This window comes from Carassius gibelio, chromosome A5 (genome assembly GCF_023724105.1).
Source record: "Carassius gibelio isolate Cgi1373 ecotype wild population from Czech Republic chromosome A5, carGib1.2-hapl.c, whole genome shotgun sequence".
NCBI classification, from domain to species: Eukaryota; Metazoa; Chordata; class Actinopteri; order Cypriniformes; family Cyprinidae; genus Carassius; species Carassius gibelio.
Genome location: NC_068375.1, coordinates 17,289,261 through 17,312,531, shown reverse-complemented (window position 1 = coordinate 17,312,531; position 23,271 = coordinate 17,289,261). Strand labels below are relative to the sequence as shown.

The following is a 23,271-nucleotide window of genomic DNA, read 5'->3' as shown; positions in this document are numbered from 1 at the left end:
ATATATATATATATATATAAATAAAAGGAGGATTCTCTTCATGGGAAAATCATGTTGTCTACAGCAGTATTATATTTTGTCCTGTTATATTTTGGACCTGATATTGCTTAAAACTAATTTACATGTTACAGATTATAACTAAACTAAACCATTTTCTAGTGTTAAGTGTAAAATGGACATGCCAGCTGATTGTATGGCATCAGGCTTGAAGGTTTTTACATCTTATTATAAAACCTTCATCTACATCGTTTCTGAAAGTCGTTTTTAACGCTCTGGAAGCAGAAACATGCTGCTGTCTCTGAACTGGACATCACGTAACTGACCCATCATAATCATGCCCCTGTCTGACGCCTTTGTAGTCACTCGCACTATAATAAAGTAAATAAATTCTCAATAGTGATTATTTTAAAAAAAATTAAGTAATGTTGCAGAATTACTGGGCTGTGTTTCAAAACCTAGAGAGCTGCCTAACTAGAAAGCTTAAGCTTATGTAGGCAGCTCACCAGGGTTTATGAAACAGAATATGTATTGTCTGACTTCTTTTTTCTTATTTCTGAAGGATGGCAGGTTAACTTTTTCTCCAAGCAATAAAGTTGTACAGCTGCCTTACATCAATTATATGAGGGAAACTGGTGCTCTTTTACTTAACTTGTATACACTAATTCACCAATCTGCTGTCTTTCCTGGGCAGGTATAGTATTAGTCATACTCTTGTTTACCAAAATTGTTGTGTACATGCACTGTAGAAAAAAAATAGAAAAAAGATATATGTTTTGATGCATCCAAATATGTTTTGGCAGCTATGTGGAGTGGTCAGTTTATTCACTTGACTCATGCCTGGAACAACTATAAATGTGTTGATCCTAATTCCACCACATGGATGGACCGCTTAGGAAAGAGTGGGTACCACACTTATAGCATCTGGATTGGGTTCAGGTCCGGTGACTGTGGAGGCCAGGTCATCTGGCGCAGCACCCCATCACTCTCCTTCTTGGTCAAATAGCCCTTGATGCCTTCAGTGTGTCTCTACAATTTCCATAGTCATGAAAATAAAGAAAACTCTTTGAATGAGAAGGTGTGTCCAAACTTTTGGTCTGTACTGTATATTTATATATATATATATATATATATATATATATATATATATATATATATATATATATATATATATATATACATATATATATATATAAATGATATGATTTTATTATTTTTATTTGGATTTAATAATTCAAATAAAGGCTCTGTGCTTGTCCTTGTTCAATCATATAGCACATTTAAAGCCAACAGAGGTTGACACAAAGTACTACATAAATCAAGTAATACAAATGCACTATTCGTACGTGTTTTAGGATGATTTGAGCAAATTCCCAAAGGTCATCAATAAGTGGAGGTGATGGAACATAGTTTATGTAATACTTCGCACTACCGAAGGGGGTGATATAAAAAGCCAAAAACTTTAAAACCCAGAAGATAATCGTGAATAGTGTGTGTGTATACGAGCAACAGTAGACAACAGTGTGTTGTTGCTGTAGACGCGCAGTATTGATGTTTGGGTCACGTGAGGATCAAAGGCTGGAAGACTAAAACGATCGATCCATTGATCTCGTCGCTGCGTGTCGTCATTTGTTTGATCAGATGTTTGGTGCTCGAGTAGGATGGGCTTTCACACCTGGCGCGGTTTACATTAAGCGACTTCGTAGCTAGTGTTGTTGTTTTTGGCTTTTATTTATTATTAATATAACGCGATATAATATTAGTAAAACAAAAAACAGGACGACCGCGGACTTTTTTCATATTTTTCCCTGATGTCGGACTGCAGCTCGTCGGGTTCCGATGAGGATTTGGACCCTGAGATAGAGCTGCTGGACGAGCTCGGCGGCAAACTCAGTAAGGTAACGTTAAACATAGGATTAGCCTACTGTAAAACACTACACTTTTAAAAGCTTTTTTGGTGTTCTAACGTTACAGTATTGGGACTGGTTTTGTGGAAATTAAGGTTAGTGAATTTCTTTCGTTTGTTTATATGTGACTGAAACTTCTCAACTTTTTGTTAGTTTTGTGATGTTAGCTCGATCAATGCAGTCACATATGAGCGATATAACCGACGGAAACATCGGTGCACGTTGCAGTGAATCAGGTGAACTGTTTGTGATGAGCGCTCTTAACGATTCGTTTGTGAATCTGATTCGGTCGAGCGCTTCTCGAGTCAGTTCCTCAATCCTGAAATCAAACTAGCCGTGGTGAAGTTACTGATTACAACAGTTTGTGATTGTTTGTAAGCGAAGAAGTGTGAATACATTTTAGGCGTTTTTTTTTTAAAACATTAAAGTCTATAAACATTCAGGTTCTAAATAACTTTGTAATGATTGTTATTAAGTAGGTCATGAAATCCCAGTAAACTCCGTTAAAAGCGAAATAGTCTAAAATATAAATATAGAAATTAATTTTATTGTAACGTATTAGAGCATGTAGTTTCTTCCTGACACTATCCAATCGCCTTTTATTTATTTATTTATTTATTTATTTTTTTTATTTTTTTTTGTGGTGATCCAACTACTAAACTTGTCTTTTATCTTTAGATAATTATTTTATGAAAATAGCAGTCATTGGTTATGACTCGGCTTTTCGGGGAAAGTCTTAATTTTTTACACATTTTTGTGAAAGACTACATCTATGTCATTTTTTTCATATTTGATGTCATTTATTTAGTACTTTTAGGAAAATATAATGGTTTAGAAAGCATATTTGCTTTCTCTTTAACCTCTTTTTTGAAAGCATATTTTTATACACTTATAAGTTATGTTAAGAGATTTGTACTAAACCCATTTAGTAATTGTAGTTTGTGTAATGTTCAGTTAAAGTCACCTGCTGAACTTTGAAGCCTTGAACCTTCAGGAAGGTTTAATCTTTATGTTGCAAGTACTTGGAGAGATAAATGTAAGATGCAAGATATGAATAACTATCTCTGTTAATTTTTTAAGTGGACAAACTACATTCATGGATGGCAGGATCGCTGGATTGTGCTGAAGGGCAATATTCTGAGTTACTACAGGTCAGCGGATGAGAAGGAGTACGGCTGTAGAGGGTCCATCTGTCTCAGCAAGGCTGTCATCACGGTAATCTGATCTGATCTCATCTGTAGAGCATCCTGTCATGTTTATCCGTATGATTTTCAGGAGCTTAGCCTGAACACAATATTTTGACTTCACAGTGGTGTGAAGAGCTGATATGTACCACAGTGTGAAAATATTTGAGAAGTAATGCTTCCTGCTCATCATGCAGTGTTTATCTGTCAGCGGGGAAGCGGTTGTACTTGTTTGGGGGGTTTCTCTTAAACAGCATGATTTCTCTCACCTTTGCAGGTGTTTTGAGTTGATTAGCTTATTGGCATGTCGCCATATTCTAATTTGTTGAGATTGTGAATTGGTGGGTTTCTGTTAAATGTGAGCCAAAATCATCACAATTAAAAGAACCAAAGACTTCGACTTCTTCAGTCTGTGTGCACTGAATTTATTTAATACACAAGTTTCACAATTTGAGTTGAATTACTCAAATACATTAACTTTTCACCTGTATGTATAAAATTGTTTTATAATTACCATTCCCCGCCTCCAGTTCACTCGCGCGTTTGAAGATGAAACATTACATGGACCGCATTGCATAATGGGAAACAGTATCCCATATAGTGTCTTCAGATGCATACATTCAATGTCAGCAAATGTAGCAGGTAATCCGGTCATTCCATGCATACAGAACATTCTCTTTCTATTCACAGTTTACACGCAGCACACTGCAATATAGTAGGAGTTGTATAGTAGTATGCCATTCCGAACACAGCTTCTGTACTGATTTCAGTGCGCTTGAGTTATATTTAGCAGATTCTGGTAAATAAAGTTGGTCATCTGGGTATTTGATGCATACAGAAATTTTGCACACTATGCACAGCATACATACTAAATACTGCAGAAATAGTAAGTGTAGTATGATAGTATAGCATTTTGAACACGGCAATAAATGTTAACAACAAAAGATGTTAAATAAATGTATACATGCCAAGTAAAAGTGTATTTCATTTGTATTCCTATCGTAATTGTCTTGTGGTTTGTGATTTTTGCTTCTGTTCTTTTTTTTATGTAACAAAATAATTATATTAATATGATATAAATATCAAGAAATATTTTTTTCCCACCCGTCCCATATTACACGGTGAAAAATCTGGTCACTGTTTCTGCTGTTTCTATAGCAACCGGGAATTCTAATGGTGGCTGCAGTGATGCACAGGCTTTACTGATTAGTGATTGGCTATTTTATTCAGAAGGTGGGACTTCTCTCTCATTGCATTTTTCCCCATTCAAAACTATACAAGTGACATTTCTTGGGTATTCTATAATCTTTGAAAAGAAAATTTTCTGAAGGCCGTCAGTTCCCCTCAGTGATGCATTAATATTAACCCCTCAGCCCCAGTTCAGTATTTAGGATTTTTTTCATCGTTTGCTCTGCCTGCTACAGTATTTTCTTTTTTTGTCCATCTTTCAGGCTTCTGTTAACAGCCTTTTGCAGTTGATTTATTTGCCGTTAAAGAATTAGTTGTTTTATTAATAATTCAAAAAGTTTTCCGGTCATTAATCAGAAGTGTATGGAGTTAACAGGGATCTCATCTCAATTAATGATGCGGTGTACATTGCTTAGGCACTTGTAACTAATGGTATGCCGTATTTAAAAAAAATAATACCGTTTGTGCAGTTCAAATCAGTTTAAATACTAATAATAATACAATAAAAAGATAAGTGATCAATTTATAATTTACGTATTTTTGTGTATATACGTATATTTATAATTTGTGTATATTTGTGTCTGTGAGCTGGGGTTCTGCATGGGGTGCAGGCTGCTATAAGTGCAGAATTTAGGCAGTACGTCTACAAGGAATTTAATAAACAAAGCCTCATTGTCACACTATTAATATGTTGTTCTTGTACAGAGTGATTTGAAGTAGTCTTGAGGATTAGAAGAACTGCAGGAACATCCTGTGACGGTGCATATCAAATATCTCATTTCGAAAAGGTGATGTAAGAGCAGTCCTTGCTTTGCCTGTTCCAGTAAAAGTGCGTATGTGTAAAGAAAGAACATGCTTGAAAAGTACTGCCCCTAGTTTTATAATGCTCTTGGCCTCGAGAGCTTTGTCTAGGTGATGTTCTTTGCTCTGAAAAAGTCATCTTGGTCTAAAGGGGCTGCTGTTAAAGATCACAGACAGTTATACTTTAGAATCCAGTTTTGATCTTCGGTCTGAATGAATCTCTACGGAATCTCTTCAGGAAGTTGTGGCCTAGCGGTTAGAGTTTGACTCCTAACCCTAGGGTTGTGGGTTCGAATCTTGGGCCTTCAATAACACGACTTAGGTGTCCTTGAGCAAGACATCAAACCCCCAACTGCTCCCAGGGCGCCACAGCATAAATGGCTGCCCACTGCTGTGTGTGTGTTCACAGTGTGTGTGTGTGTTCAGGAGTGGAAAAATAATGCCTGCGAAGCCGATCAAATCTGGAATGGCTGTATTCTGTTGATTTCAGTGTTTGGAGGAGGAGAAAAAAAGAGATGATCTGATAATAATAACAGATGTTCCTCAAACACTGATTGAATTCAGCAGCTCAGTTCTGGCCTGGATCAGTGCTCTGTCTCTGATAACAGCTATTTTGCAGAGCACTAAAAATCCTTGTGTCCGTATCCAACCGTCAATAAACCACTCCCATTACTAGTTATACCTAGTACTACCACTACACCAACAGAAAACACCTTCTACAAATTATGTTTACAGTCCACTCTGCAATGCACAGGAAAATAAAATACTACACCAGATATTTTGAGTACAAAGCAACACTTTATAATATTTTCAGCTTGATGCAAACTTTTTTTTTTTGTACACATTATTTTTTATAAGAGTTTAGGCAGCTTATTTATTGAAACTTACAATTTTCAGTACACGGTTCAATAAAGGTTTTCATTTTATTTTATTATTATATTTATTTTATTAAAAAGCAGCTTCATAGCACTTGACCATTTGTCTCATTTAGATTCATTAGATTAACAAAATCGCCATATACTGTAGTAGCTAATTACGAACAAAACGGTAATCTGGCAAAATCGTGCTTTGGTAAAGATGTAAGATCCAAACTATGTGGATCATTTGTACACCGCTTGAAATAGCTGGACTTAAGATAGCTGGTGGTTTCTTCTAGTTTGTGTATGAGGTGGTCTGCAGTTTTTGTTCTACTTTTATCTGCCATCTGTAAAAGTGTAAGATTTTCAGTTTCCTATCCAGTGGTACAGATCCATGTTGTGGTGGAAAAAAGGTGTTTATCAGGAACAGCAGGAAAGGGTGCTTCGAAAGCATAATGGCAGACCGATTTGAATAAACATGGCCCATAAACTTTTTCCATTTTCCAGCATGTTTATTGTTATGATCCGTTCTTGTTTTTGTTGTCTTTCTTTTCAGCCTCATGAGTTTGATGAATGCCGTTTTGACATCAGTGTGAACGACAGCATCTGGTACCTGAGGGCTGAATATCCTTTGCTCCGGCAGCAGTGGATCGATACCATTGAACTTCACAAGGTGAGTGCGTCAGAAGCCGCAAGCCCTCTAGATAAACTGCAGCTCCGCTCCAGTGTCTTTCTGATAGTGAGGGATCAAGTTTGGGTGGCAGAACCTGATTGGGTGTTTTATTTCCTTTTGTTGAGGGAAAGAGAGTGTTTGAGGCACGGTTCAGTGGAATGTGTCCCACATGCTTTTTTATTTTTATTTTCTGGCTATCATTTCCTTGTGCTGTCATCTGAAAGTACAGTGTGCTAAAAATTGGTGTACTTTTCGTAGTATGTACTGAATTTGATAAAGAATTTGTGTTTCAGTTGTTGAAGTATGTTCTTTAGATATTCAGTTGTGTAGGCGTATGTGACTATTAATTTATTTAAAAAATACAAATAAAAAGAAACATTTGAAATACATTTCACATATGCAGTGAATTGGATACACCTTAATTTTATTATTTTATTTTATTCATTTATTTATTTTTTGAGTGGTCATTTTATAAAGAATTTAATAATGAAGAAAAAAATCCTCATGAAATTCTTGAAAAGCTTGACTCCCTAAAAATTAAATTTAAGGGTTTAAAAATTAATAATTAATGAGAAACATTTTAAAAAAAGAATACTATTTACCTTAAAAACACTTAAAATATTTTGGTAATGATCAAATTGTGAACACTTGTATTCAAGATAAAAAAGTAAATCATTTATAAAGTTCCACTTAATATTTACTACTTGAATCATTATTTTATTCATTTATTTTTCAAAAACAAATAAGCCCTACTACAGGAATAAACTTCTAAGAACTAGTTTAAATAAACTTTATTTAATCTTATTATTATTATTTATTTTTTGTATGTTATTGACCCCGGTTTAATTTATTCCTGTACATACTGCACCTGCCATGTTGACTTTGTCCTTTGACCTATGACATACTAACAGAAACTGCAGAAATAATTGTAATACCGTAATACCTGTTTGCTTACTCTGTCATGACTCATTTGACATACTGCTTTTTCCATGTTCAGCGGGGACGTGCGGATGTCCTGGAAAAACTTTCTGAGTGACATGCTGGCTAAGATTCGTTTGCATGAGAAGCGAGAGATTTATTGTGCAAGTGTTGTCTGGCAGTGGTTTGCAGTGACGCATCATGTCTTAAGAGAGATGGGAGGGTCCTGAGGAATGTGCTGATCTGAATGACTCTCGCATGTGCGAGTAGAACTGAACTCAATAAAAGGAGTGGAGCTGTTTCTACACAGCTGGTGTTTGGAACCAGGACAAGGGTGTTTGTGTGTATAGTTGTGTTTTTCTAGAGGGAGAGTTTGACTATTTAAGCGGCTATTTCGGATACATTTCTTGAAGTATCATAATTTTTAATGTTGGATTTTTTTGTGTGTTGAGAGGAGTCTGTTGTCCTGTATTGGACTGAGAGACAATGTTATGCTCTTTGCTTGTTTTGAAGGTCATAGAGGCATAAACTGAAGGTCTGTGGATTGATGATAAATCAGCAGTGAGTAGATTACTTAATTACAAGTCCTTCAGTCAGTTTATTAATCTGAAATAACGTTTGTGTCATTTTAGGAACATTGTAAACCAAGTAGACAAACGGCAGAAATACTTCAATCCAAAAAATAAGAAATAATCCAAATGTTCCCTGGTAGTTTTACACTCATTGCCACTTCTACAATCTGCTGGTTAGGAGTGCTATTGCAGTTTTGTCATGTGACTTAAAAAGCTTTTATAGACTCCAGAGGGGGGAGCCTTTCTGGTCTCTTTAAATGATAGAATCATTCACCCAAAAATGAAAGGAGAGAAAGGAGTCATCATAAACTCGTTACAAACGTGTTTTTTTTTCTTTTCTTTGGTTAAGCACAAATGTTTGGCAAATGTCTGTGCTGTGTTTTTACATAGAATAAAAAAGGGTTTTATGGCTGCCAAGCTCCAAAAAAAAAAAAGAAGATAAACAAGACAGAAAAACTAATTAAAGCTTTCAAAAAATGGTCGATATGAATTGTGTTCTATGTTCCAATTCTTCTAGAGGACAAAACTGAAATGTTCACAATCAGATTTTCAGACTTGGTCACATTATGCTGGGGAAACTTTTGTAGGAAATAACAGCTTCACTTTTATTGTAGTCTATCCGTGATATGGCTTAATACAGCTTGTAATATAATAAATAACTTGTATGGGTGTGTTCATTTACTTTATTTTTAGAGCTTTACTGTCTTAGTCCCTGTTCACTTTTATTTTCGGAAATTGTTTGTCATCTCCCTGCAACAGGAATGATTTTAACAAATAAGACAAAAATTCTTTATGAAATGTAATTTTACATGTACTCAAAAAGCTCATGTTACCACAAGTTCTACGTACAGCAAATTAATGTCAAAGATTTAGTCGATGACTCACATAGTTATATATATGTGGTATGCTTATACTGTAGTTAGTACCACATAAATATATCAGTGTATCTATGCCTATCTCCCAACATTCTCTTATATAAACGCAAACTGAGCTGTTGTTTCGACCTGCCTCTTGTTTCTGCTCTGTACGGCTTCACATCTAAAAATACTATTAGAATCACCAATCCCTCCAACAGAAGAGTGCAGTAGATGGGCTGTTGGGGCTCAGGTCAGCGTTGTTTATCGCGACACTTGGTTTGCTGAGGTGATCTCTTATGTGTACGCATGCGTGGGGTGGATGGGCATTTTCCTCTCGCAGTCGTCCAGCTGCATGAATAATTCATGAGTATATTCGGTCAACTAAAGAGGCTGCTTTGAAAGCCCTGCAATGCAAGAAGACTTCTGAACCAAAATAAAGGTCTTGATTGGATCAGCAATTCAGAAGTTTTGGGTGATGTTGCGATTCAAGAGTGAATTTTTCCACTTCAAGATGAGCGCTGAGCTAAAGGAGTACGGCACGAGACGGAGATGAGAGCACACCCCCAGCAGCATCTGATGTAACACACTCAACATACGACTCCTTTAACACACGCTCTCACTTTCACTTGCACTCTGCTGGATTAGATGCAGCTGAAGTGGTGACAGAGGATTTTGGATTTTTTTTTTATATCTTATTGAAGTTAGGTTAGTGTAGTGTGTGTGTGTGTGGGGCAGCTGTGGGAGTTTCAGTTTCTGTATGGTTTGCCATCACTCTCTTTCTCTCCTCCACATGCTTTGCAGACCCACCCACAATCTCTCTGGCTTTATACTGCCTCACATAATTTATTCACATCAGTGTGAACCCTAATGGCTTTCATTTTAAAGCTAAGAACGGAAACAAACTCGTCTTCCGATTCATTCCTGCTCCACCATGTGCTTGTGAAGTAGTCTACAAGAGAACTGGGAATTCTTGGAGTATCCACAGAGAGAACTGTTACAGTTAAAAAAAACCTTGCTACAGTAATTTTGTTCCCTTGTGTTCATCCCATCTTTATATCTTATTAGTCATTTAAAGAGGTGGGTTCATTAGTGTAGATCAGAGATTGTTTGCATTTGCACATGTGAATGTAACCTAACACTGAGATTGTTCATAGTAATTTGAATTGGGGTTTTATGATATTGAATCAGACTATTTTTCTAAAGTTTAGGGTCAGTCAAATAAATATTTATTTTCAAGTGTCAGAAATGCTCAGTTCAGACCGTTTTCACTGTACCATGACACCTCAGTGCCCAATGGTCCAATTGAATTTTCTTCTTGTGAACAGATGAGAAGCTACTTAACTGGCTCTTTTTCTTTGTGCTGTATTTGAGTGCAGACTGAGTCAGGCTACGGGTCTGAGAACAGTTTACGTCGCCATGGCTCTCAACTGTCCCTCACCTCTGCCGCCAGCATCCTCTCCACCACCTCTGCATCCTCCTGCAAGGTGAGACAGCCTCTGCCTCCAGGTCCAGAGCTCAAACCCTGCTACATTTCATGCAGCCAAATGTCTTCTCACTGGAGATGTCATTTCTGTTTTAATAACAATTGAATGTATATTTGCAAACTGTTGAACAGAAGGGATACAGCCTGCGGGAAAAGCTAGCGGAGATGGAGACTTTCCGGGACATTCTTTGCAGGCAGGTGGACACATTGCAGAAGTATTTCGACAACTGTGCAGATGCTGACAGTAAAGATGAACTCCACAGGGACAAAGGTGAGGAAAAGAAATTTTAATTCACAAGTACCAATGAGGTTTGTTGTTGTGTGCCACCAAGCACAGCTATGCTTGTTGTGTGTTGATCACAGTGTATAAAATAATAAATAAGTCATGATCATCATATATAGCTACCGTGTGTCTTCAGAAGACTTCAGTTAATCGGTTTAATTCATAGGGATGTATTTTACAATTTTACGTTTACGTTTTAATACATGGAAATTTTTGCAACAGACAGGCACAGAATATTACAAATAATTTGTGTTTTAAAGATAAACAAAGGTCTGGTTTTGGAATGGCATGAGAAATAAAAAATTATTACTTTATTTTCATCTCTTTAAATAGATTGGTGTACATTAGATTGCTTTAATTTTTGTTTGGTTTCTGACTAATCTCTGCTAAAAAGGTGTTTTGTTTTGGCAGTATCTGAGGATGAGGAAGACTTTCCAACCTTAAGGCCAGATGGAGATTATCTGCTCAACAACAATAGCAGCAAAGAGAAATGTGAGCAAGTTTTTTTTTTTTTTTTTGATGCTTTGTCATAAGCACATACTCTGATCATTTCAACAACAGGTGTATTGTGCACAAATACCTGTGATCCTGTCTGAAAGCTGTTTGACTCTCAAGCAAAGTATTTTTTTTGTATGTCTTCTGAATACATGGTAAATACCATATGATCATTGTACATGTTTATTTGCAATATTATAAATGCAGTCAGTATGCTGCAGACTGCGCAGCCTGCAGTTAGTCATAGCATCAATTTGAAAAGTGCTTTTTACTCCCATACTGGTCAAAATCTTTCATTATGTAAATGGCTTACAGGTTCATCTCAATAAATTAGAATGTCGTGAAGAAACTAATTTATTTCAGTTATTCAACTCATCAGTAATTAAATTCGTTGTTCGTTAAATTTGTTGAGAGTGATTTTTTTTTTATTTAATTTTTTTTTATGTGATCCAAAATCATCACAATTAAAAAAACAAAGGCTTAAACTACTTCAGTCTGTGTGCATTAAATGTATTTAGTACACGAGTTTCACAATTTGAGTTGAAAAAATTAAATTTTCCACGACATACTAAATTATTGAGAAGCACCTGTATATCTGTCTGTGACTGAAGATTTTTATCCTTTGATTATTGATAAGGAAACACTAATACGGTTTAATTAAGCAGCTGAAGTTCCTTCAGAGAGTAGAGCTAAGTTTAAATACTGTTGCCATTTGACCTTAATTTTACTTGCTTTCCCTCAGTATTTCCTGTGGGCAGCCTCAAAGGTCCGTTAGGCATCGATTTCAAGGGTGAAGCAATCACGTTTAAAGCTACCACAGCAGGAATCCTGTCCACACTGTCCCACTGCATTGACATTTTGGTCAAAGGAGAGGAAAGCTGGCAAAGACGACTTGATAAGGTAGTGTACAGCAGAAATTAAAGGGGTATTTCATCCAAAAAAAAAGAAATCGTCCTGTTATCATTTACTTCTCAAACATATATATGAATTGCATCTTTGTTGAACAAAAGTAAAATGCATTTATAATGTTACAAAATACTTCCATTTCAAGTAAGTGCTGTCTTCAAAAAAACAACATCTCTTTCCACAAAAATATTACGCAGCACAACTGTTGTCAACATAATCATAAGAAATGTTTGTTGATTTCTGAAGGATCATGTGACACTGAAGACTGGAGTATCGATGCTGAAAATTCAGAGGAATACATTTTACATTTTAAAATGTACTAAAATAGAAAACAGTCATTTTAAAATGTGATAATATTTCACAATATTACAGTTTTTACTATATTTTTTAATTAAATAAATGCAGCCTTAGTGAGCATCAGATGTGTTAAGCCACCTTTCCACTACCCAATGCGTCCAGCTGACCAGATGTGATGTAGCCTATTCTAATCAAAACTATGAGCGCAAGGTCAGAATAACAAATATTTTCCCTCATTAACGTTATTCTGTAAATGCTATTTAATCATTTTGTAATTAAATCATTATGTACAATGATTAGCCCCATGAAACCTACTATGCTTTTATTTTGGGGGTCATTTTATTTTGTGTAGATATATTCAGACATTAATCATGGTGAATAAGCTGATGGTCACTGTTCCTTCATGACCAGTTTGAAAGTTCTGTACGACTGCCACAAGGGGGAGAAATGTGACCATCGTATCCTAATGTAGACCGTGGAAAGGTGCATTAACTAGTAAAGGTGGAATTTGTGCTCTGCATTGTACCCATCCAAATACACACACACACTCACACACACACACACACACACAGCAGTGAGTAGTGAACACACACCTGGACCAGTGAGCAGCTATTTTTGCTGCAGCACCCGTGCCTTGCTCAGGTGTCTCACCTCAGTCCTGGTATTGAAGGTAGAAGAGAGCGATGGTCATTCACTCCCCCCCCCCACCTACAATCCCTGCCACTACCGAGACTCGAACCTGCGAGTCTGCGACCTTTGGGTCACAAGTCAGACTCTCTCTCCAGTATGGCCATCATTTAAAGAAATTAAAATTGTATATATTTATGCATAATTATGTTGATGTGAGTAGGTTGTCAATTGTTGTTTTTCATTACTGCTGTTTAAAAACAAACAAAAAAATAAACCACAGATGGTAAAATTCCAAAAAGTCCTTATAGAAGATGTCCATACATTATATTTCATGTCCTCTGAAGCCTTACCTTAGCCCTGTATACAGACCTCAATGTAGTCCACTATGAGAAAGAACAGCGTGAACATTCTTTAGAATCTCTCCTTTCGTCATATATAGAAGAAAAGTCAAACGGGTTTGGAACAACATTACAATTAGTAAATGATAACCGAATTATCTCTTACTACCCCATTCCAGTTTTACAGGAAATATTGTTAGTTTTGGAACTATCAAACACTTTTCTGCAGTATTGAAACTACTGAGTGCGTTTTGATGCAAATAAAGTATTCAGCATCAAGCAGCTCTGCACTTCTTTTACAAGCCTAATCTGGGCACTGTTTAGATAACCAATAACCTTCTCACATAACACCTTAATTATTAGATGAGTCACAAAGACACATCCATTAAAACAAAAGTGTATCTACTGTAGTCTCCAGAAGCCTTGCATTTCTCACATTCCACTTCACATTATGTGGGAGCTCAGCACATCTTCAAAGCCGCACGTCATTAGTGTCTTAGTGTGAAGCTTCTGCTTGCACTTGCCCGACCAGTTTTTCCATCTCCAGTCCAGCCCCCTGATATATCATGAGCCAGGAAGTAGCTTCTTGTATTCCAGCTGCCATAGAGAATCTGAACGGGTGTGATTTGAACGGCGTTTACAGTCCTTCAAACGGGACTAAACCATAGTAATTGAATTGTGCGTTGTGATGTTAGCTGGATTCTAGAGGACGACTACAGTGTACAGTGCTTCAATGTTGAAGCCATCTCTTCAGAGTGCTAATGAAAACTGGATTCCTCTCTGTACGCACAGCAGCTTCTACTCTGTAGGTTTGACATGCTTTTATTAAGTTCACTGGTTTTTGCTGCTTGAGTCTTGACGTGATTTTGTCATGCATATGTGCTATGTAAATGTAAGTGTTTGAATTCTCACTTGAGCTCTGCCATTGGCGTTCAATTGTGCTAGTTTAGTGGAGTCACATTACCACCTTTTGACAGTTGACACATAAGCCGGGGGGTGTTGTCAGTAATTGTCTTTTTTTTTTGGGATACAGAGAGATGCGTTTCAGTGCTTTAAAGTAAACCACACCTGTCCATTTCAGAACAGATCATATTTATAATGTAAGACAATTATGCACCAATTACTCCTCTACAACACCCAAAGCTTTTCAGTCAGCCAACTGAGAAACCACTTTTCAGCGAAGGTTTAATGTGGCTGAAGATTCTGCTTCAGCTGAGTTATTTAAAGAAATTGAGGGATTTGAAGTTTGGCTTTCTGAAATCTGAAATCTATTCAAGCTAGTTTTCTATTCCTGTAGGTCTAGGGAGCGGGTGGGTGACGTGGGCTCCACCTTTTTAGATGAATGACCTTTCAAACAGGCAAGAGACGATGGCATGTGTAGTGGGATAGACAATTGAAATGGGTGTGTTTGCTTAAGTTGAATCATAGTGAAGCTGTCAGAGCTCCTGTGTCATATTAGTTTTGTTCCGGATTCTCTAGTTGGATCCTAAACAGGTTTTTCTTAGATTTGTTTGTAAAGTTGCTTTGTTCGGCAACTAGCAGGTCGCAGAATCAATAACGTCTTTATCCGTGTTGAAGGTTTATAGAAATTTATATTAAAATGATTTCTGAAGGATCATGTGACACTGAAGACTGGAGTAATGCCTGCTGAAAATTCAGCTTTTAAAAATATATTCCATTTCAAAATATAATAGAATAGAAATCAGTTATTAATAAGATCTAACAGTATGTGTTTCTAATACTTTATTTTTAATAATCAACATAAATCAGATAAATGCAGCCATGGTTAGTATAAAAGAGTTGTTTTAGAAACATTTCTCTCTTTTTTTTCTTTTTTTTCTTACCCTTCTCAAAATTGTGAATGCTGGCGTATGTTAACATGTCTCTTTTGTGATGAGAATCTTGGGCCACTTCAGAGAAAGCAGGAAAGATGCTATTGCTCTTTTCCAAATACCAGAAAACTTTATCATTTACTAAATAAAGAAATCAAATTAAGAGGGAGGGGAAAATATTTATTATGAAATTGATTTATTATATATTATTATGAGCCATTTCATATTTTCTTGAGTGCTTTGTGATGTATTTTGGATATTGTAAAACTACAAGTAACATTCCTCTATCATCCATAAGAACATTGAAAGGAGAAGACGGGCTGAAGATTCCTGCAAAGCTGCACTGACCGAGCTGAAGAAGAAGCCTCATTATGGAGGACCAGACTATGAAGTGCGTCCACAGCCTTTAAACTCACTCTGGCCTGTCCATCTTTGGTCCAACACAGACTGAGATATTCTCTCTGTGCAGGAAGGACCAAACAGTCTGATCAATGAAGACGAGTTCTTTGATGCTGTGGAAGCTGCGTTGGACAAACATGACCAGATCGAAGAGCAAGTAATGATTCGGCCATTATTATTTCTAAGAAATTAACACTTTTGCGAAGCTGGATGCTTTACGTGTTTGTATTTGTAAGGCATCTTGACATGTGATTTGTTATACGCTGAGCAGCCATTGCATTTGTTACAGTTGTTCAGTTTCCATGAATTTGTCTGTTGAAGAAGTGTAAAGCATTTTAAAAAGCATTTTACATTGAAACGGCACATTTAAAATTGAGCTTTAGTCATTTTAAATCAGTAAGTCATTTAGTTTGTCAGATTGGGTGTCGTGTTTTTTTTTTTTTTACCACAATAAATGCCAGTTTACACTGACAATGACTATGATAAGAACAATGACTATTAATTGTTCACTATTTATTAATAGCGAGGTTCACACCACACAATAACTACCAAGCGAAGAGATCTCTTTAAAATCACTTTCATCCTTTTTTTTTTTTCTGTCCAGGTGATGAATGATAAAAAAACATTGCAAGTCAGTCAGAATCCACCTGGGCATGTAAAGTGCAGACAACATAACTAAACCAAAAAAAACACAAACTGAACATTATTAGCGGTTGATGTGGTGCTAATTTAGGTATATTTTAAAGTCTGGTTTGACTTTAAAATCAGTGTTTCAACCTTGTTGATCATATAAGCTGACTACTAGTTGGATCCAAAGCTGATAATGAATGTAGGCCCCACTTTTGTGGAGTGAAAGAAGTACCACTGTCCACAAGTGACTGAAATATAATGCATCATTCATTGGGATACACTAGTCAAGAACTATATCTACAGCATATTTACAGCTAATTCAGTTGTATTTTATGCCTATGTCCATACAGAAATGTTACTGTCCTGTTTTGCAGTCCCAGGCAGAAAGGAGCAGGGCATCTCGCCGGATCTCCCTCCCTCCAGACACCTATTTCTCCATCAGCACTCAGAAATACTTGACTAAGGTAAGTCAGACCACTATTACTGTCTCACACTGTCAAAGCACATTTGCTGATTTTTGTGTGTTTGCTGTGTGAAATCTGTAGAGTTTTTCACTTGTGAAACAGCCTTTGCTCCTCCAGTCCCTCCTGCTGAAGTGTGATTTGTGTATTCTCTGTGTGACGATGATCAGATTTTTGAGTTTCTTCTGTTTCCCTTGACCTCTTCCCCTCTGGCTCTGTCTCTTTGGTTCAGCCTCACAGCCAAACTTCCTCCTCCTCCTCCATTGACCTCGTAAGTTCCTCCGATGGCGTGCACCGGTTCAGTGCTCAGGTAGATTTGACACTACACTAGTGTGGATGAACATATGATTCTTCTGGTGTACAACACGTCACACTTGTTTTGTTCACAGATTGAGGAGATGGTCAAGAGCCACATGAATTACTCTTTGCAGGATGTGGGTGGAGATGCTAACTGGCAGCTGGTTGTTGAAGAAGGGGAAATGAAGGTCAGATGTAGATAAAGGCAGTAGATTTGTTTTGAGCTGTTTCTATGGAATCCAGTTTCCATTTTAGATTAAAAAAAAAATGAGGCTCTATATTTTATACTTTGTGGTTTAATTCCCTGTAAGTATATATCTACATTTACGTTCATCTATATGCATTACCATTCAAAAATGTGGGGTCGGCTACGGCTAGTTAAATGCAATTGTTTTTGCAGGTGTACAGGAGAGAAGTGGAGGAGAACGGCATCGTTCTGGATCCTCTCAAAGCTACTCATGCCGTCAGAGGGGTCACAGGTCACGAGGTCTGCCACTACTTTTGGGACACAGCTTTTCGGAACGACTGGGAAAGTATGTTGACCTTAGTACTGTACATCGTTTTGACTTTTTGATATTCCAGTGTTATATTTTGAGGATGTGTGTTTTAAAATATGTCTATGATTCAAGAGGAGAAATTAGAAAACATAAGAAAATGCTGGCATGGAAAAATGTAAAAACACCTTATTTTTTATTTATAGCAACTGTTGAAAGCTTTAAAGTGGTTGAGACACTCTCAGATAAAGCGGTCCTCATTCATCAGACACATAAGGTATAGCATTCACTATTGCATCATGGGTGGTTGTTTCTGAAATCTTTAGGTCTCAGATGTTTTTCTCACTTCTCTGTTGCAGAGGGTGTGGCCTGCTTCCCAGAGAGATGTGCTTTATGTATCGGTTATGCAAAAAATTCTCTCCACTAATGAGAATGATCCAGACACCTGGCTGGTGTGCAACTTCTCAGTGGATCATGACGGCTATCCAGTTAGTATCTTGTTAAACGTTGCCTCTTCATGCAGTTTGATATCATAAGCACAGGTTATTAAAAACATGGAAGCATATAAAGGCATAGTGTTCAACATTAGCAATATACGGTAAGCTGTGCATAAGAAAGCTGTCTTACAGGTTTTTGTTTGTTTGTTTGTTTTCTCCAGCCTTCTTCTAGATGCATTCGTGCCAAAATCAATGTAGCCATGATCTGTCAAACGCTAATCAGCCCACCAGAGGGAGACGAAAAGCTCACCAGAGACAACTTCCTCTGTAAAATCACATATGTAGCCAATGGTAAGTCTTTGGGGTGTTTGACCCTTCCAAAAAAAGAAAACTTAAGGTCAGATGGGGGTCTTAAAGTACATGCTTAGTTTGGTCTCTATAAGGTTTGTGTTTCTGATACTAATTATTGCTTTTATTCAGCATTTAGGAATTTAATTGCTCAAGAGTGACCGTAAAGATTTAACATTTTGTAATGTTACAAAAGATTTCCATTTTAAATAAATGCTCTTCCTGCTGTATTAACTTTCTATTCATCAAAGAATCCTGAAAAAATTGACATGTACAAAAATACTAAGCAGCCCAACTGTGTTCAACACTGATAAAAATCTGAAATGTTTCTTGAGCAGCAAATCGGCATATTAGATTGATTTCTGAATATCATGTGACACTGATAATGGAGTAATGGCTGCTTAAAAAAAACAGCTTTACTTTTTAAAACATTTAAAATGGAAACCAATCTTTTAAATTGTAATATAATTTTTAATATTTCAGTTTTTACTGTATTTTTGTTCAAATTAAATGCAGTCTTGAGCATAATTGACTTTCCAAAACATCTAAATATTTTGCCAATATAATATATTTATATATTAAATATTTAATATTAAAGCATATATATATATATATATATATATATATATATATATATATATATATATATATATATATATATATATATATATATATATATATATATACATACATACATACATACATACACACACACACACACACACACACACACACACACACACACACACACACACACACACACACACACACACACACAGTGGGGCTCGAAAGTTTGGGCACCCCTTGCAGAATCTGTGAAAATATGAGTAATTTTCAAAAAATTACAGAGATCATACTAAATGCATGTTATATTTTATTTAGTTCTGTCTTGAGTAAGATATTGTACATAAAATATATTAACATTTATTCCACAAGACAAAAAATTGCTGAAGTTATTAACATAACCCCATTTAAAAGTTTGGGAACCCTTGGTTCTTAATAATGTGTTCTGTTACCTGATGATCCTCGACTGTCTTTCTGTTTTGTGATGGTTGTGCATGAGTCCCTTGTTTGTTCTGAACAGTTAAACTGAGCAGCGTTCTTCAGAAAAATCTTTAAGGTCCTGCAGATTCTTCAGTTTTCCAGCATCTTTGCATATTTGAACCCTTTCCTGCAGTGACTGTATGATTTTGAGATACATCTTTTCACACTGAGGACATTTGAGGGACTCAAACACAACTATTTAAAAAGATTCAAACATTCACTGATGCTCCAGAAGGAAACAAGATGCATTAAGAGTTGGGGGTGAAAACTTTTGGAATTTGAAGTTCAAGGTAAATTGTACTTAATTTGTGTACCGGGAAACATACAAGTATCTTCTGTTGCTTACGAAGGGCAGAACTAAATGGAAAAAAATTATATTTCAACAAAATAAGAAAAATTTGGCCATCTTCATCGTGTTCAAAAGTTTTCACCCCCCCGCTCTTAATGCATATTGTTTCCTTCTGGAGCATCAGTGAATGTTTGAATCTTTTTAAATAGTTGTGTTTGAGTGCCTCAAATGTCCTCAATGTGAAAAGATGCATCTCAAAATCATACAGTCACTGCTGGAAAGGGTTCAAATATGCAAAGATGCTGGAAAACTGAAGAATCTGCAGGACCTTAAAGATTTTTCTGAAGACTGCTGCTCAGTTTAACTGTTCAGAACAAACAAGGGACTCATGCACAACCATCACAAAACAGAAAGACAGCCGAGGATCATCAGGTAACAGCACACAGTATTAAGAACCAAGGGTTCCCAAACTTTTGAGTGGGGTTATTTTAATAATTTCAGCAATTTTTTTTTTCTTGTGGACTAAATGTTAATATCTTTTATGTACAATATCTTACTCAGGACAGCTCTAAATAAAAAATAACATGCATTTAGTATGATCTCTCTTATTTTTTGAAAATGACTCACATTTTCACAGATTCTGCAAGGGGTTCCCAAACTTTCGAGCCCCATTGTATATATATGTGTGTGTGTGTGTGTGTATATATATATATATATAAATTAAATTGTCTCCGTGACCACAAAACTTACTATCAATGCTAGTTTGTACTTAAAAGATAATAAATTGTTATACATTTTTCAGTTTATTTATATATATTTTAGGGGGGATGGGCTGTTTAAAAATAATTTGAGTTTTGCAATCTTTATTTTTTTGTATACGTGATATAAAATGTGTTGCATTAAAACTGTGTCCGTGTAATCCTTAAGTAAATCCTGGTGGTTGGGTTCCTGCATCAGTCCTGCGAGCTGTAGCCAAGAGAGAATACCCCAAATTCCTGAAACGCTTCACCTCATATGTTCAAGAGAAGACCAGTGATGAGGTTATTCTCTTCTGAGCAACACCGGGTAACTCGCACCGCTAAAAAAAGCGACTGTTTCTCACCTATAAATCACATCGCATTGTACATTTATTCAAAATCTGGTTTTCTCTTTCTCCAGCTTGTTTAATCTACATTCCCAGTTTGCTTTCTGTCTCAAATGAAGAAACGCTTTATTCACATTGTTCTACCATCAGAGAGTGCTGCTCTGCCCAAGTGCTCTTGACACTCTTCAGAAACCTTTTCAACCCGTATCCATACAGACCAAACAACAGCCAAACACCAAAAATGGTACGAAGTCTGTAAAAGCACCTTTGAAGAGTGCAAACACACTAGAATAACCAGCACAGCCTGTTCATCTTCAGAAGGCCTTACTTGTGTTTCCACAAATGAGCTGCGGCTCTGGTTTTATTAAAGTAATTTACATTTTTGTAAATATTTGATCAGAGTTTGAGGTCTGACTGTGGTCTTGATGAGAGATACAGTATAGATGCATCTTCTCAGCTGTATGGAGCTTTCTCACTGGCCATATGTTTTAGGAAGACCCTTTTCTAGCCCTGATGATCAAGATGTCATCAGGAACTTAAGTCTGAAGATCTTTTGTACAGTTTGTATCTAAAATGTTTAAGATTATTTACATATGAAGGCATTTTGATTATTGTAATTCATAAATGTTGCTTTAGGCAAAGTGTACATTTTATTGGGAAGTGCTTGTGTAAGACAATATTCAAGCAGAGAGGGTATTTAGGTAGATGTGAAAAGTTGGCAATGACTATTATTGAACCGTAATTGCCTCTGTCTTGTTTTTCTTTTCTTGTCATTTTTTTTTTCTTGTTTTAAATTTGTTTCAATTTATTTGCGACTTCTTAAAGAATTGGTTCATCATTACCTGTTGGGATTCCATCTATACGATTTGAGTTGTGCCATCTATGCTTATGAAAGAAGGGGGATTGAGTTTGGAGTTTCAGTTTATTTTATTATGTTTTGTCACTTTTTGAGTTAATAAATTTAGCACATTTTCTTTTTAACTATCACTAGTCTTAAATGGATAGTTCATGCAAAAATGAGCATTTTACTCATCCTTTATATATCCAAATATAACGACTTTCTTCTGTCAAACAAAAAAGAAAATGTTATGAGAAAATGTTTTTCACCATGCAGTGGAAGTCAGTGTTACCAATGAACCAACATTCTTTAAAATGTTTGTGTTCTTGTGAAAGTCATTCAGGTTTGGAACAACTTCAGTAAATTATTTGTATTTTTTAAGTGAACTATCCCTTTAAAAAAGGCCTCAAGGTTATGATTTTTTTAGATGAGAAATTAAATGCACATGTAAGACACCACTGTTTGTTTAAGTATGCATCATAACGTGTTAAATATATTTTCTGTAACATTGTTTGCACTAAACAATCTGATTTTTTATATATATATATATATATATATATATATATATATATATATATATATATATATATATATATATATATATATATATAATCCCATCATAGTCTTTCCATACTAATACTTGAGTTCAGAACGCCTGGTTTGATGCATGTAAGGTGCAAAGTAAAGAATTCACTGCATTAGTTGCCTGCCACTACAACTTTGCTGCTGCAGTTCTGCTTCGAGCACTTTTATGTAGTTTACTGCTGTGAAATTCTTTGCTCATGACAGCAAGAACAAGAAACTTTCTGATTTTATTTTGAGATTGATCTACAGATGTTGAAAGATTTACGGGGAAAAAATGCTTTGTAAATGACTTTCTAAATGTACGTAGTATTACCAACTTATTAATGGAACAAAATTTTATGAAACAAAAGCATAATGTTGACTTTTCATTTTATGTTCTTGCCTATAGTTTGTTAATCTCACTTAAGGATTATTTCCTGTGTTGTTGAGGTTCATAAAGGAGGAATATCTTGCTGTACAATGCAATAAACTGACAGTATCTCATCCTAGGAACTCACTGTACTGTGTACAACAGGGTTGGAAAGTTTCAAATCACGCGGAGCGCTGATGGGTGCCAAACCATGCGCTGATATGGAATCATGTGTCTGAGACAGGGTTACTATTCAAGATAAGCATGAGGGAGGAGTAACACAATTAGTGCTCTGAAATTAATGTGTGTGTGTAAAGCCCGTTTCATCCCAGGTCTGTCTTGGGCCATGCTGAGGTTAAACCAATCAGCAGTCGGTGTCCTGGTGAGATGTGATGCAGGGCAAGCTGATTGGTCAATCCAAGAGCCTATAATGACATTGCCTTAAGATAACTCAAAGATCTCACCACCCCCAGGTGTCAAGCACACAAATATCCTCAAAGCCTAAAAGCTGTGCTTATTTTTGTACTGAAATATTTTTTTTAGCCTGTGCTAGAAGAGAATCAAGATTTTTAATGGTCAAATTCCTTGATGCATATAGTTCAGCTACATGATTCGATGATTCATTTGGTGCCGTTTTTGGTTCTCAGTCAGATTAATCACTTCATAATTTTATTTTATTTTATTTCTTGTAGAGTTAAGCTCAATTTTTAGCAACACATGAAAAGTAGTTAATCCCACAATAGCAACATACCTTGCAAACTCAAATTTACTGTTCAAGTTGATTCATGCAACTCAGGA

The 23,271-nt window shown here is 36.1% G+C and overlaps 1 protein-coding gene across 4 annotated transcripts; it reads left to right on the top strand.

Annotated features, from left to right (window-relative positions):
• The first annotated feature begins 1,486 nt into the window (after positions 1–1,486).
• On the top strand, positions 1,487–22,607 carry LOC127998863 (ceramide transfer protein). 4 transcript variants are annotated; one of them, XR_008171705.1, is made up of 19 exons: positions 1,493–1,895; positions 2,985–3,119; positions 6,491–6,607; positions 10,331–10,438; positions 10,570–10,708; positions 11,132–11,212; positions 11,958–12,115; positions 15,517–15,609; positions 15,688–15,774; positions 16,598–16,711; positions 16,941–17,018; positions 17,098–17,193; positions 17,406–17,538; positions 17,706–17,776; positions 17,859–17,987; positions 18,158–18,287; positions 20,545–20,682; positions 20,776–20,838; positions 20,872–22,607. XR_008171705.1 is itself a non-coding variant. In XM_052592142.1 (18 exons), the coding sequence occupies exons 1-17, from the start codon at positions 1,809–1,811 to the stop codon at positions 20,670–20,672; spliced, it is 1,860 nt and encodes a 619-aa protein (XP_052448102.1). In that variant the 5' UTR covers positions 1,487–1,808; the 3' UTR covers positions 20,673–20,682; positions 20,776–22,607. The 4 variants fall into 4 exon arrangements, 3 of the variants coding, with proteins under 3 accessions (XP_052448102.1, XP_052448103.1, XP_052448101.1); XM_052592142.1 differs by having other exon boundaries at positions 1,487–1,895; positions 16,622–16,711; positions 20,776–22,607; XM_052592143.1 differs by having other exon boundaries at positions 11,991–12,115; positions 20,776–22,607.
• Positions 22,608–23,271: the final 664 nt, after the last annotated feature.